The sequence below is a fragment of the Spermophilus citellus genome (genome assembly GCF_964194105.1).
Source record: "Spermophilus citellus genome assembly, chromosome: 4".
Classification (NCBI taxonomy): Eukaryota; Metazoa; Chordata; class Mammalia; order Rodentia; family Sciuridae; genus Spermophilus; species Spermophilus citellus.
The window spans coordinates 204,602,110-204,614,177 of NC_138185.1; the positions used below are offsets into that span (position 1 = coordinate 204,602,110).

At 39.3% G+C, this 12,068-nt stretch overlaps 1 protein-coding gene across 10 annotated transcripts in view; it reads right to left on the reverse strand.

Moving 5' to 3' along the window:
• Positions 1 to 2,285: 2,285 nt before the first annotated feature.
• DIO2 (iodothyronine deiodinase 2) overlaps positions 2,286 to 12,068 on the reverse strand; it is a 231,957-nt gene continuing 222,174 nt past the window's right edge. For all 10 annotated transcript variants that reach the window (XM_081290479.1, XM_081290476.1, XM_081290480.1 and 7 more), the window contains one exon: positions 2,286 to 7,300. In XM_081290479.1, the coding sequence (XP_081146605.1) occupies positions 6,725 to 7,300 (576 nt within the window). In that variant the 3' untranslated portion in view covers positions 2,286 to 6,724. The remainder of the gene's footprint in view (positions 7,301 to 12,068) is intronic.

A 12,068-nucleotide genomic window follows, 5' to 3' on the forward strand; every position in this document is an offset into this window, starting at 1 on the left:
TACATTTGTCAAAACACATAGAATGCACAAAACCAAGAGTGAACTCTAACATTAATTACAGACTTTGAGTGATATGTGTCGAAGTAGGTTCATTGATTATAACAAATTTACCACTGTGACAAGGGATATTGATCATAAGGGAGATTATACATGTGTAGGGCAGGAGATATATGGGATGTTCTATATTGTACCTTCCTTTCAACATCGCTACTGTAAAATAATAGTCTATTTCTTTAAATACACACACAAAAATCACTAAGTTAATGTCTGATACCTTTGAATGTTACCAGCCCTTGTTGCCTTGATAACAAACCCTACCTGTATGCATGACAACAGAGTGGGGAGATTATATCAGTTGGTCCAGTTCAAGTGCTTTCCTGGGAAAAGGGTCAAACTCCATCTGAACCATATTATAGCTCGCACAGAAATGAGCAGCTTACCCTGAGCCAGGCCACCCAACGTAAGGAGAAACTGGTCTGAGAGAAAAATCAGAGAGTAAGTAAATAGCAGAGACAAAAGATCTACCACTGAATGGCTCAAAGACCTGGACCCAGCTGTTCCTGGGGAAAGATTCATCCCAATCATTTGCAGGGCTTGGTTCTATCATCCAATAAATTCTACATTTTTTAGGATTGAGTTCTAGAGTTTTTGTTGTTGCTGTTGTTCTCATTAATTATATGTGACAGTAGAATGCACTTTGATACATCATATACATATGGAGTATAATTTCTCATTCTTCTGGTTGTCCATGATGTAGAATCCCACCAATTGTATAGTTAGATATGTACATAGGGAATAGTGCCTGATTCATTCTACTATTCTACCTCCATAGCCCCTCCCCTCCCTTTATTCCCCTCTACCTAATCTGACAATCTCCCCTCTACCTAATCTTGTTCATAAATTCTTTAGGGAATTGTGTCTGTAAGAGTTTAGCTATACTGCTTTTGCACATGATATTGGGCCTAGTACAGGGCCCATCAAAAAATGGAAATTCAACAAACAATTGTCAAAGTAATGGTATTTTGATATTGTATTAAAATTCTAGAATATTTTGTAAGATGCTTCAGATGTTCATGAAATTTTTGTGTAAAAAGTCATGTGCAAGCTCAGAGTCTTGGGAGATACTAAGACTTTAGCGAAGTCAACCATTTTAAGGTACAAAAATCCCATATTTAACCATGTTACAAACATATCCCTTGTTATTAACAAGCCACTGCCTCCATTTGTCATTCATGTCATTACACCTTCTCATAGTGGAAAATGCTTACTATAAATATGTTTAAATGTTTTTATTATACATCACTACACTGCCAACCACATAAAAAATAATATCTGTGTATACATGACGTGTTTGTGTGTGTGTGTGTGTGTGTGTGTGTGTGTGTTTGTCTGTGTTGCTTCAACCGGCTTTCTGGGAAGTTCATTTATCACACTTAGAAAACCTGTGATGTGAGTTTAACAAAGTTTGTTCCAGTTTCTTAAACGGGCCCCTTTCCATGAATCCTGTGTGTGTCTTCTTCATAAATATGGAAAGTAACTGAAGGTTTTCTTTTAACTTGTCTTGATTTCCTTGAAGACTCTGGCACACAGCATGAGATTAAAATAATCTGGCATCGCTGGCTCCTTTGCCCACGAATACCAAGGAATAAATATTGGAGTGATGGATTCTCTTTTCCTTGTCAACCGTGAATGTGTTCCAGCCTGAGGCAAGGTCTAGAAAGTAATTTAAAAATAAATAGAACCAAAGAGTAACTCTATTGTTTTATTCAAAGTTTATTAAAATACAAGAACAAATTGTAAAAGCACACATACCACTCGGCACCAATATAACAACACTCTTTCTACTGATAGTGTCCAAAGCACTTCCTTTTCTGCAACAGAGCAGCAGAGATATACACACATACATTCTCACCACAGTTACCCAGGACTCTCAGCATCGTGTCCCGAGTATTCTCCTTGCTGGGGAGACAGAGATGGGGAGAGGCAAACTAATGTGACCACATCCAACCACTAACTGAGTCAAGGACTCTTTCATCAGTAGTTATCATTCGCACACTGGTCAACTCTGCACATCTCTGTCTCCCTCTTCGGGTGCCCGATCGCTTGGGCTAGGGAGTCCAGTGATAATGTGATGCAAAACTAAACAGAACTGGCCAACATTCCCTACCCAATATCTTGTAATTGCTTTGGTTATAAAGTACTGGATACTCATGTCTCCACATCCCCCAATCCTAACACATAAAAACCACACTGACCAGCAACATGGGCTGGACAAGTCTTGAGAGAATTTTATTTATTTCCCATCCCTGTCTGTGGGCTTCTTTCATTTATATGTTTACCTGTTTGCTTCCCCCCCCCCTGAGGTGGAGGGGGGAGGGCAGTTCGAGCCAAAATAGTGACTTCATTAAACATCTGCTGGGTCTCCGAAGTCTCCAGTAAATATTAAATAAACTCCCTGGAGCTCTGGTGCTGCTGCCCAAGACGGGCAGGCGGCCCTGACTGGCATGAGAAGTCTTGTTTGGATACCTGTGCGCTCGCTCTCTGCGGTTCAGACTCCGCTTGGAACAGAGCTGGGTCTGTCCAGCCTGAGACCTTGTTTCTGGTGCAATCTGGAACACAGGGCTTTAGGAAGTAGCCCAGTGCTTTGCTCATCCTAGTCACTCAGGGGCACTCAGCAGCCTTCCTCCAACCCTAAGAACTTTCTTTTCAAATCTTTCCTCCTCAGCAGACCAAACCCTCAGAGGCTGGTTCTTATCCAGTGCACAACTTTCCTCCCTTACCCAGCTCAGTTCCTTCCTTTCAAGGAGGGCTTCAGGACAGGACTAAGATAGCACCATTAGCAAACAGCAGTTGATGTTTTGCAAGTTCACATGAACACTGGGTTTGGCTCCTAGGTTGAAGGCAAAGGAGGAAGTTGGGATATAATTAAATATACTTGTAAGTTCTGATTTTTGACAGCATCATTTCTTGAAAAGCTCCTAGAATTAAAAGACTTATTGTTTGATCTCCACTTCTCAGAGACATGACATTGCACATGTTGTGAAAACCTCTGAATGTTAGATTTCCATTAATCCTCAGATGGAGCAGACATAGTGTCTACATGTTCCTCTTTGCAATAGCCAGGGTATTCTAATTAAACGTATTTTCCAAACCTTCAGTCAGAAGTCAGATGGAACAAATGTCCAGGTTCATTCTCTTATGATATTCAGAATTGGAAGTCCTAAAAATCAGCAAATTCCTCTTGCTGTGGGAATAGGCTTTAGGGCATGCCAAGGGCACCTTGTATCCACCTGAGAATTTTCCCAAAGCCATTAATGTTGTCTTTAACCTGCCATTCTGGTATTTTAGGCAGCAAGGCAGCCCCTACACATAACCTCGCTATGTTTCATAGTTGTTATTCAAAAGCCCTAGCAGTGAAATATACTCAGTCAAAATGAGAGACAATAGGTTTTTCTTCCCTCCCTGATCAGAGAATAAACATCTCTTGGTTAATGGGGTAAGAATTTAACTAAATTTGGAGTTGATATTTCAAAAATCAGGGACACATTCTATGAATGAGACATAGGATTAAAGACACGGGATTAAAGATCCAAAATGTGAAGACAGAAGTCACTTAGGTTAAATGGCTGCCACTTTAGCTACACAAAGCAAGAATGTGACTAGTTTGCCTCTAAGAAGGTCAGTCACACTTTCATAGCTGTAGAAAATACTTTTAGATTATTGTGCAGGCATTTCATTCATGCCCATTCAAGAAAGTCATTGTAAATGCCACTAATATTTTCTCTAAGCAACAAAGTCAGTTTTGGATAGTCCAAACAGTAAATGTTTGAGTAAATCCAGATGTTATGATAATATCTAAAATTTCTTGGGAACTATTTCAATACTAGACAAGCTCACTCAGCTTAAGAGGCTGAAGTGATAGTTCCATGTAAACACAGTCTATGAGTGGGGGTTGGGTGGAGGTTAGGTGCTAAGAGAAAGAACTCAGAGTTCTATATATATATATTTTTTTTCCTTGTGAGAATTACAACTATCAATTTTCAAAAAAGGAGCATACATTATAAAACACGTCATGGTGGATATCAACAATCATTTCTTTGAGCATATCAGCTAAGCACTGGTTTTCCTCAATCTCCAAGAATGAGTTCTTCTTAATTTTACAAAAGATACATCATAGGATATCATAAAAGTTTATGTTGAAATAAATAGATTACATAATTACAGGCTTATCAAAACACTGATAAGACCAAGCCATCTACATAGTGTAGGATTCCTGAGCTTTGTCAATCCACTTTCTCCATTGGCCCTTCAACTGCCTTTCTTCCGGTACCTCTTCCATGTTCTACTGAACATGTCTGTCTCCCTAACAATCAGCTTATACCTTTGTATGTTTACTTCCTCTGCTTCATTTCTCCTTCAGAGTTCCCTCTGGGAGAAGAATTGTCTGCATGCCCACATACACACACACACAAAACCCTCTTTCTTTATAAATAGAGCACAAATGGGTGATTTTTCCAACATCCTTTTCCCCAGATGACTAGCACTGTGTTAGCCAAATCTCATCCCCCCACCAGCTTCTCTGACATCCTGTTCCATTATCCGAACACTTAGAACAAAGGGGAAGTTTAAGGACAGCGATGTGGGTGTGCTGCTACCAATTTGTCATTTTACTTTGCTGGGCACCACATAAATCTCAACACCATTTTGAAGACAAAAATCAATGGGGGCTACCGATAAGGTTGACTATAGAATTTAACAATGGCGGAATCTGAAACCATCTAGCCTCAGTATGATTTTACAGCAATTCATGAGATAATATCACATTTTCAAATTTTGCTTTGTTTGCTTGTGGGTCTTCATTGGTAGAACTTAAAACATTGGAAAGTTTAGACGTTGTAAAAAAATCATTGTGTCACAATGGAGCTTTAATATCTAAACAATATACCAGCTTGTGATAGGACTGATTTCTTGCTCCAGTTTTTCTTTAAATACTTTAGGTTCCTACACACCCAGTTTCCCACTTTTTTCTCATTTCAGGCAACTAGTTTAAGAAGATACGTTCAAGTTTTGATTATCTTTTCCTATTAGCTTTATTTTATGATACAGCTATTAAAGAAATGGACATAAGAACGTTAGTGCCTTTAAACTATATACTGTGGTTTGATAATATACTCAAATTTTTTAAAATAAAAAAATGGTACAAAATTGTTGTCTATTTTTTGGGGGGGTTACAATCTTCAGCTATTACTTAAGTATAAAACTATACTGTTTTTAATCTTAAAGGGAAACAAGATACATAGAATTACAAGTATGTGCTCTTGGGAACTTAGATTACTGAACCTCAGCTATGGGGACTAAAGAACAAACTGAAATTCAAATGTCAATAGAAAACCCATTTTATCCAATTGCCTGATACTAAGGGTAGCCTTGTATGAGTGATTCCAAAATTATTGACAGGAATTAAACTTTCTCTAATTTTGCAACTGAAGAAAGAATGATCGTTTGCACCTTTAATTCACTGTAGTTCACCTACTTTGGGAGGAAAACACGGCTGTAGCTGAATGGCCAGGGTACTGCCCCCAATGCCTTCAGCTCGGCCATCCTCTGTAGACTGAGACTAGGAATGAGTAGAGCCACGTTATAAGTGCAGGAACTGGGAATAACAGCCCAGCACCATCAGACCCACTGGGGTTTCCCTGGACAGGTATCATGAAGTATAATTCACCCACTGAAACATATACACCATATGCATGTTTCATAAAGTAATTATTATACAAAAAAAGTCCTCAATAGCACACTTATTTAAGCATGTGGGTTTTTTTTTTCCTTTCAATCCCCTTTTCACCCTCAACATAGAAATATATGATAAATATCTTGTTTTCACATGTTTTCTCTATGCTATTTTTAGATAAATTTTTTCCTTTTCTGTCTTTATAAAGTTTCTATGTTTCGGGGGCTAACAAATTAACAAATTAGTCTCCCTTTGTAAGTTTCAAGGTGAAACTCTGTGAAGTCTTCTAATCTTTCTGCCTCCTCTCTTTCCTAGCTGGTACTTTGATTTTCTTCCAGTTGTCTCCATCTGCCTAGAAAGTAACCCTCAATTTTCAGATGGTCATTCTAAATGTGCAGATTGAGGAATCACCCCCGGTATCTACAAATATACCTGGCAGGAAACGCTTTGGCTAGCACCTACTCTAACACATGAAACACCAAGGCCTTGACCACGTGGCCCGAGTTCAAGGATGCATTATAAGTCAGTATTTGGGAACTTTCCAGTTGAGCTCTACCCATGCTATCTAAAGCCTAGGTGACAGACTTTACCTTTACATGGATAATAGCTTCCCTAACACAGTAATTATTCAGGTAACCCTTGGGTTCTACTTGCATCAGCAATACCACTTCTTTCTCAAGGAAGAATGAACACCCACTGAAATCAGAATTTCTTCCTTCCCAACTTGGATCTTTTCACTCAGGGGTTCTCCCCAAGAAGAGAGGTAACAGGGCTACTATTTAGCCCAATGACATTTGAGTAGTTAAAGAAGTACTGGGATGTTAGAGATTTATGTTCTTCTGACAGGTAAACGCCTGTCCTGCCTTTCGGTGAGGCAATGTGCCTCAGTTGAAATAGTGGATTCAGTTCTTGGTTTCCTCTCCTTTATATAATATCTTTTTAAAAAATAATAAGCTCCATTACAATCATACCTTTAACCAGCTAATCTAGAATTCATCTCTTGCTGAAATTCTTCTCCAGCCAATGCCGGACTTCTTGAAGGTTGTAGCAGAAGGGGCCCTTTCCTCCTAGATAAGCAATCTTCTGTCTCTGCACAATGCACACACGTTCAAAGGCTACCCCGTAAGCTACATTGGCATTGTTGTCCATGCGGTCAGCCACAACCCGGCACTGGGGCGGCAAGGAGAAACGCTCCAGAAGCTGCTGGGCCGCTGCACATCGCTCTTCCTGATTCCGGTGCTTCTTCACCTCAAAAGACAAAGAGGAGTCCCCAGGCACTGCCCAACCATCTGAAGGATGAGCCTCATCAATGTAGACCAACAGGAAGTCCGCCACTGATGAAAACTCTTCCACCAGTTTGCTGAAGGCAGGTAGCTGGCTAGTAAAAGGAGGTCAAGTGGCTGAGCCAAAGTTGACCACCAGTGGGCGCTCAGGACTGGCAAAGTCAAGAAGGTGGCATTCTGCTCCATCCGAGGTCTTCTCCTGGGCGCCACTTCCACCATGGTTACCGCCTTCAGGACTGGACACATGCACCACACTGGAATTGGGGGCGTCTTCACCCAACTTCACCTAGTGGTGAAGGCATAAGAGAAAGAAAGAATTCCATATTAAACACATTGCTGCTTCAATTCACTCTAATAAAACTGACTGATACAATTGACCCTAATAAAAAGTGGAATTTCCTTCAGAGGCTGTGGGCAAACGTATATTGATTTGAGGAAAAAGGAGGCATGACAGGTGACATAAAGGATGGCCAAGAGAATACGGATCTTTCTCATCTGTATAGTAATTCTTTTCATCTTGGAAGACACTGCAGTTACCTCTTTTCATAATTAAGTTGAGGTTGGTATTCTTTACTAGCCTTACTTTGCTGTCAATACTTAGCAAACAAGTGATTAATTGACTTCATTTTCAAAGTTAGAAGCAAATGGTCTCCTTCAAGACACATTATCAGGGTCTTGGGATATACTGCCTCTTTTTGAATTATAAAATACTCAAGCATCACCTAAGTTTTCTCCTATGGTACTAAGCTTTTTAATCTCAACCAATGTACGATAACACAAATGGGCTCCAATCCTGGCCAGAGCCAGAAAGTTTGGAACCCATCACTGACAACAAGGACTACTGACCCAAAGTCTGCAGCAATTTCCCATCTATAGAACTGAGATAATAACACCTGTCTTCCTCATACAGTTATTAGAGGATAATATAAGGAAAAGAGCACTTGAAAGCTCTGCATGAGTGTATATTGCATTATCAGCTACCCTACTGCATTATCAGTGTACCCTCTGAAAGAGAATAACTCTTTTCTTGGGAAGTCTTGTGTTTAAAATAAATAAATAAATAATCCTGAGAAGAGATTGGGGCTCCTCCCCAGCATGATGCCTCCCTAGAATTTTTCACTGTTACTGCTTCGGTATGGTTCTTATGACTAGAACCTTATAATTTTCACTAAAAACAAAAACATAATCCTACTGTTGGTTAATTTCTCATTTTACATGTGTTTTTGTTTATTTATTTGTTTCCCCCCACTTTACCTAGGAAGTCACAAACCATACATTTTTCTATAATATAATTTATCAACAAGCTCCTCTGAATGATAGAATTTCCAGGTGAAAGAAGTATAGTCAGATATCGTGCCATGTTAAAACAGTTGCATGTGGTTAAAATAGTTGAACACTGAATAATAAAAGAAAGTTTGTGGCCTTTAGATCTGTAAATTGATAATAAAAAGCAGGCAACATAAAAGAGCCAATTACTTCAGTTTGAATTAACACAATTGGATCTTTCCCTAGAATGGTTTAATCAAAGCCAATAACATTAGGGAGAGCTTATGGCAGTAAAATTGATTCTTACACACTATCTTTAATATTACAAAACACTTCCAACTGGATCGACTTATTTCCCCTCATATAAATACAGCCACACATAACGCTGCTGCTGACTGAAGTCACTTAGAAGTGAATTGTTTAAGATGTAACAATCCAAACTGATTAAAAAACACCCAGGCTTTTATTCAGCGGCTTCTATCCAATGTTAATGCATAACTCATTTTAACACTAGAGAAAGAAAAGAAGTTCTTTCTCTCCCTTCTCAAAAATCCTAGCAGGGCAGGTTTGAAACAGGTACTATTTGTTTCCTAAAAGAATTATTAAAATAATCATCTTTCTCCTCAGACAAGAAAGCTGTTGGTGTGATTTAAACAAACACATCTGGGTTCAGTCACTACCCGTGGGAAATTATTATATTAATTTTCTTGGCTAATCCGCAAATGACTCTAGATGGGGGAATCTGAGAAGCCACCTTTAACTGGATTATTTCAGGTGAACTATGCTAGTCTTTGATGTACTAAAATATACTTCACACTTAAAGATACATATTTTAAAGATTTTAAACCCTTTTTAATCTATGGGTTCTATGGGTTATTTTTTTGTAGATGCAGGTGGTGACCGGCATCCCCAACACCTTCTCATTAGATCTTTTCTACTAAGACACTAGAAGGGTTGCTTTCAACAGAACGGTATGTGCTGTGCTCCTCAACATACTGTGATAAGACAACCTAAATGCATTCATATCACTATAGAGATGTCTGATTAAGTAAGCAACCTTCACACAGGAGAAAAATAATCTCTGCACTATTGACTATTAGGTTTGGGGGAGAGTGAAAACATCCTCCTGCATTTTTGAGTCACTGGTGAGACCTACAAACAATTGTGTGGTCTTGATAAAAGGGCCTCTGACCCCCTAACTCTCACCTAAGCAGACCTGTTGATCCTTGTGTTATTCCTGACCATTCAACTGAATAATCTAATTTGATGCTTTGGTCACAGGTGATCTCTTGTTACCTGCAGTTAATTTTCTTAGAAAGTTAATGCACACTTCTCTTCTTGGAACGGACAATTCATCCAAAGAAGTCTTTCCAAATTTGACTAGTATGCCTTAGAAAATCTAGGACAAGTACAACACTGTCACTCTAAAGTTAAAAATTAGGAAAGTTACCAAACACATGATGCTCTTTGAGGAGGGGAAGTTAGCATTTTGTTAGGCTAGGATGCACACGTTTTAAAATTTTTGTTGAATGGATTATCAAATCCTGGATCAGTGAGGAATTTTACACTTAATAATAAACTTGACCCACAGTGAAATAATCACATTTGGGTGATGGATAAACTCACTGAGGCAGATAAATTGAGAAATATGAATCCCAGAGACCTCCTGTAGATTACTGCCACAATCAACACCTGATGTTGTTGATTTGCTCTTGATTATCTCAGCTGGTTAGTGAAGAAAACAAATGTGGCTAATCTTCTTTATTGTGTTGAGCCGCCACAGGATTCAACTATAGGCTAGAATGTCATAAATGCACAGATATTCTCATTCATGAAGGTGACCAGGTAAGAGATTATGCATAGGTATGATTAATGCTATTAATAATGCTAAGAAGGAAAAACAGACACCTGTGATCCATAAGTCCAAATATTAATTGACCCATGGTCTGCTTTTGCAAGCATCATATAACTAATCATAAACTGTCCATCTTTGCTAAAACCTGATAGAGGACAACTTAGCTAAAATAAACAAGAAGAGATTTCAGTTTGCTCTAAACAAAACAAAAACCTTTTCAAAGGACATTACTGTTCATTCTCATCTCTGGGTTTGATTGCCATGAAAATTAAATTCCTATTAGACCAAAGTTTCCAATGCAGAATTTCTTGGTTAACAACCCTGCTGAGATGGAATTGGAGAATCACCATCGTCTTCCACGGTGGAGAATTCTTTGCTCTCCCCAGGAGGAAAGCATTCCTTGACACGGAGCCAAGATGATGAAGAAAATAAAGTTGGTCCCATAATAACATTAAGGCTGCAGGAAAGAAGCTCAACAAAAACAAGTTATCCCCTGGTACTCCCAAACTTTGTTTTAATTTCCCACAGTGGCACAGAAAGTCTCCTGGCCACAAGTTACCTATCATCTTAATTTCTCCTTCTTAGAGGGTTTGTGTTTGGTTTTTGTCCTTAATGAGACATATTTGCCAAAGAGGCATTCAAAAGGCATTTTTTACTCTTGCGGAAGAGTAATTAGGTCGGTACCTCTTTCCCTGCCAGCATTAGCCACTCTAAAGAGAACCCTGCCCAGTATTTAATGCCCAAACACAAGAAGCATCATTTCCACTAATTGGTCTTGAAGTTCCGATGTTCCCAAAGGGTCCCTTTATTTCACAAGGATCAGAAAGGACATACGTAAAATGTGATATCGTCATCACTGACTTTTATCTCTCTCATCTGCACCTAGTACAGTTGTCCTTTCTTATGCTTTTGCAAGCAACATGAACAACACCAACAAAGGCAGCAAATAAAGAATCTGCATGTTTACAACAGAGGGATCTCTGGCCCAAGTTCAGGGGCTGCAAGGGACATGTTTGTGAGTGTGAACATGAGCATAAATACATAGCAAGTATAAACATATGATTCCCTTGATGTTGGGATTCCTTTTACTGACACCATTCAGGGCATAAGGGAAGAGGATGCTGCTTCTGGACTGTGAAATGCAGGGCAAGGGGAAGAAAGAACCATTCATCCAGTGAGAGCAGAAACAGAGCATATACCACTAACCTTGGTGTTTTTTTCTTCTTCTTCTTCTTGTTTCTTTGTTTTACTTTGCTTTGCTTTCCAGAGAAAGGATTTTGCATAAACTATCCACATAGTCTCATGACAAAAAGAAAAGTGAATCTTACAAATGGGGGATGGGTGCGTGGCAGAATATTTACACATACTCCTTGCTATCCAAAGTCCTGGAACTGGCTTTATTAACACCAGGAAGTTCTCAAAATCTTTGATATAATCATCAGGCTACATCAACAGCCTTGGAAACATGATCAAGCAACCATCAAGCAGAGATTTAACCACTTGCCTTCAGATTGGCCAGATAAGTCAGGCTGAAGAACAAACTACCTACTCTTTCTAACCTCAGTGCCCGTCTTCGCCAATTCTTTCATTTGTACCTAGAAAAAGCAGCTGTGAGCCCTGTCATGTCCCAGTGAGTTAGCCAAGTGATGGACAAGCCCTGGCTGTGGCCTTCCTTGTGATATTTGGGGGACAGTCTCTCTCTTAAAGGAGCCATTTTCCATTGTAGGAACTTGTGTCAAAAGGCTGGAGGTGAATGAAGAGGAGGAGGAGAATGTTAAAGAGACCCTTTCAGAACCCAAATTACAGGTTCAAATGAATATGTTTTCTGTATCGCTGCAATATTAACCGTGCAGAAACTGAACTGCTTGTCAGCATCCATACTGTGTATTGACTTTTACACTTCATTTAGGCAAGAGCCGGACTCCCAGACAGG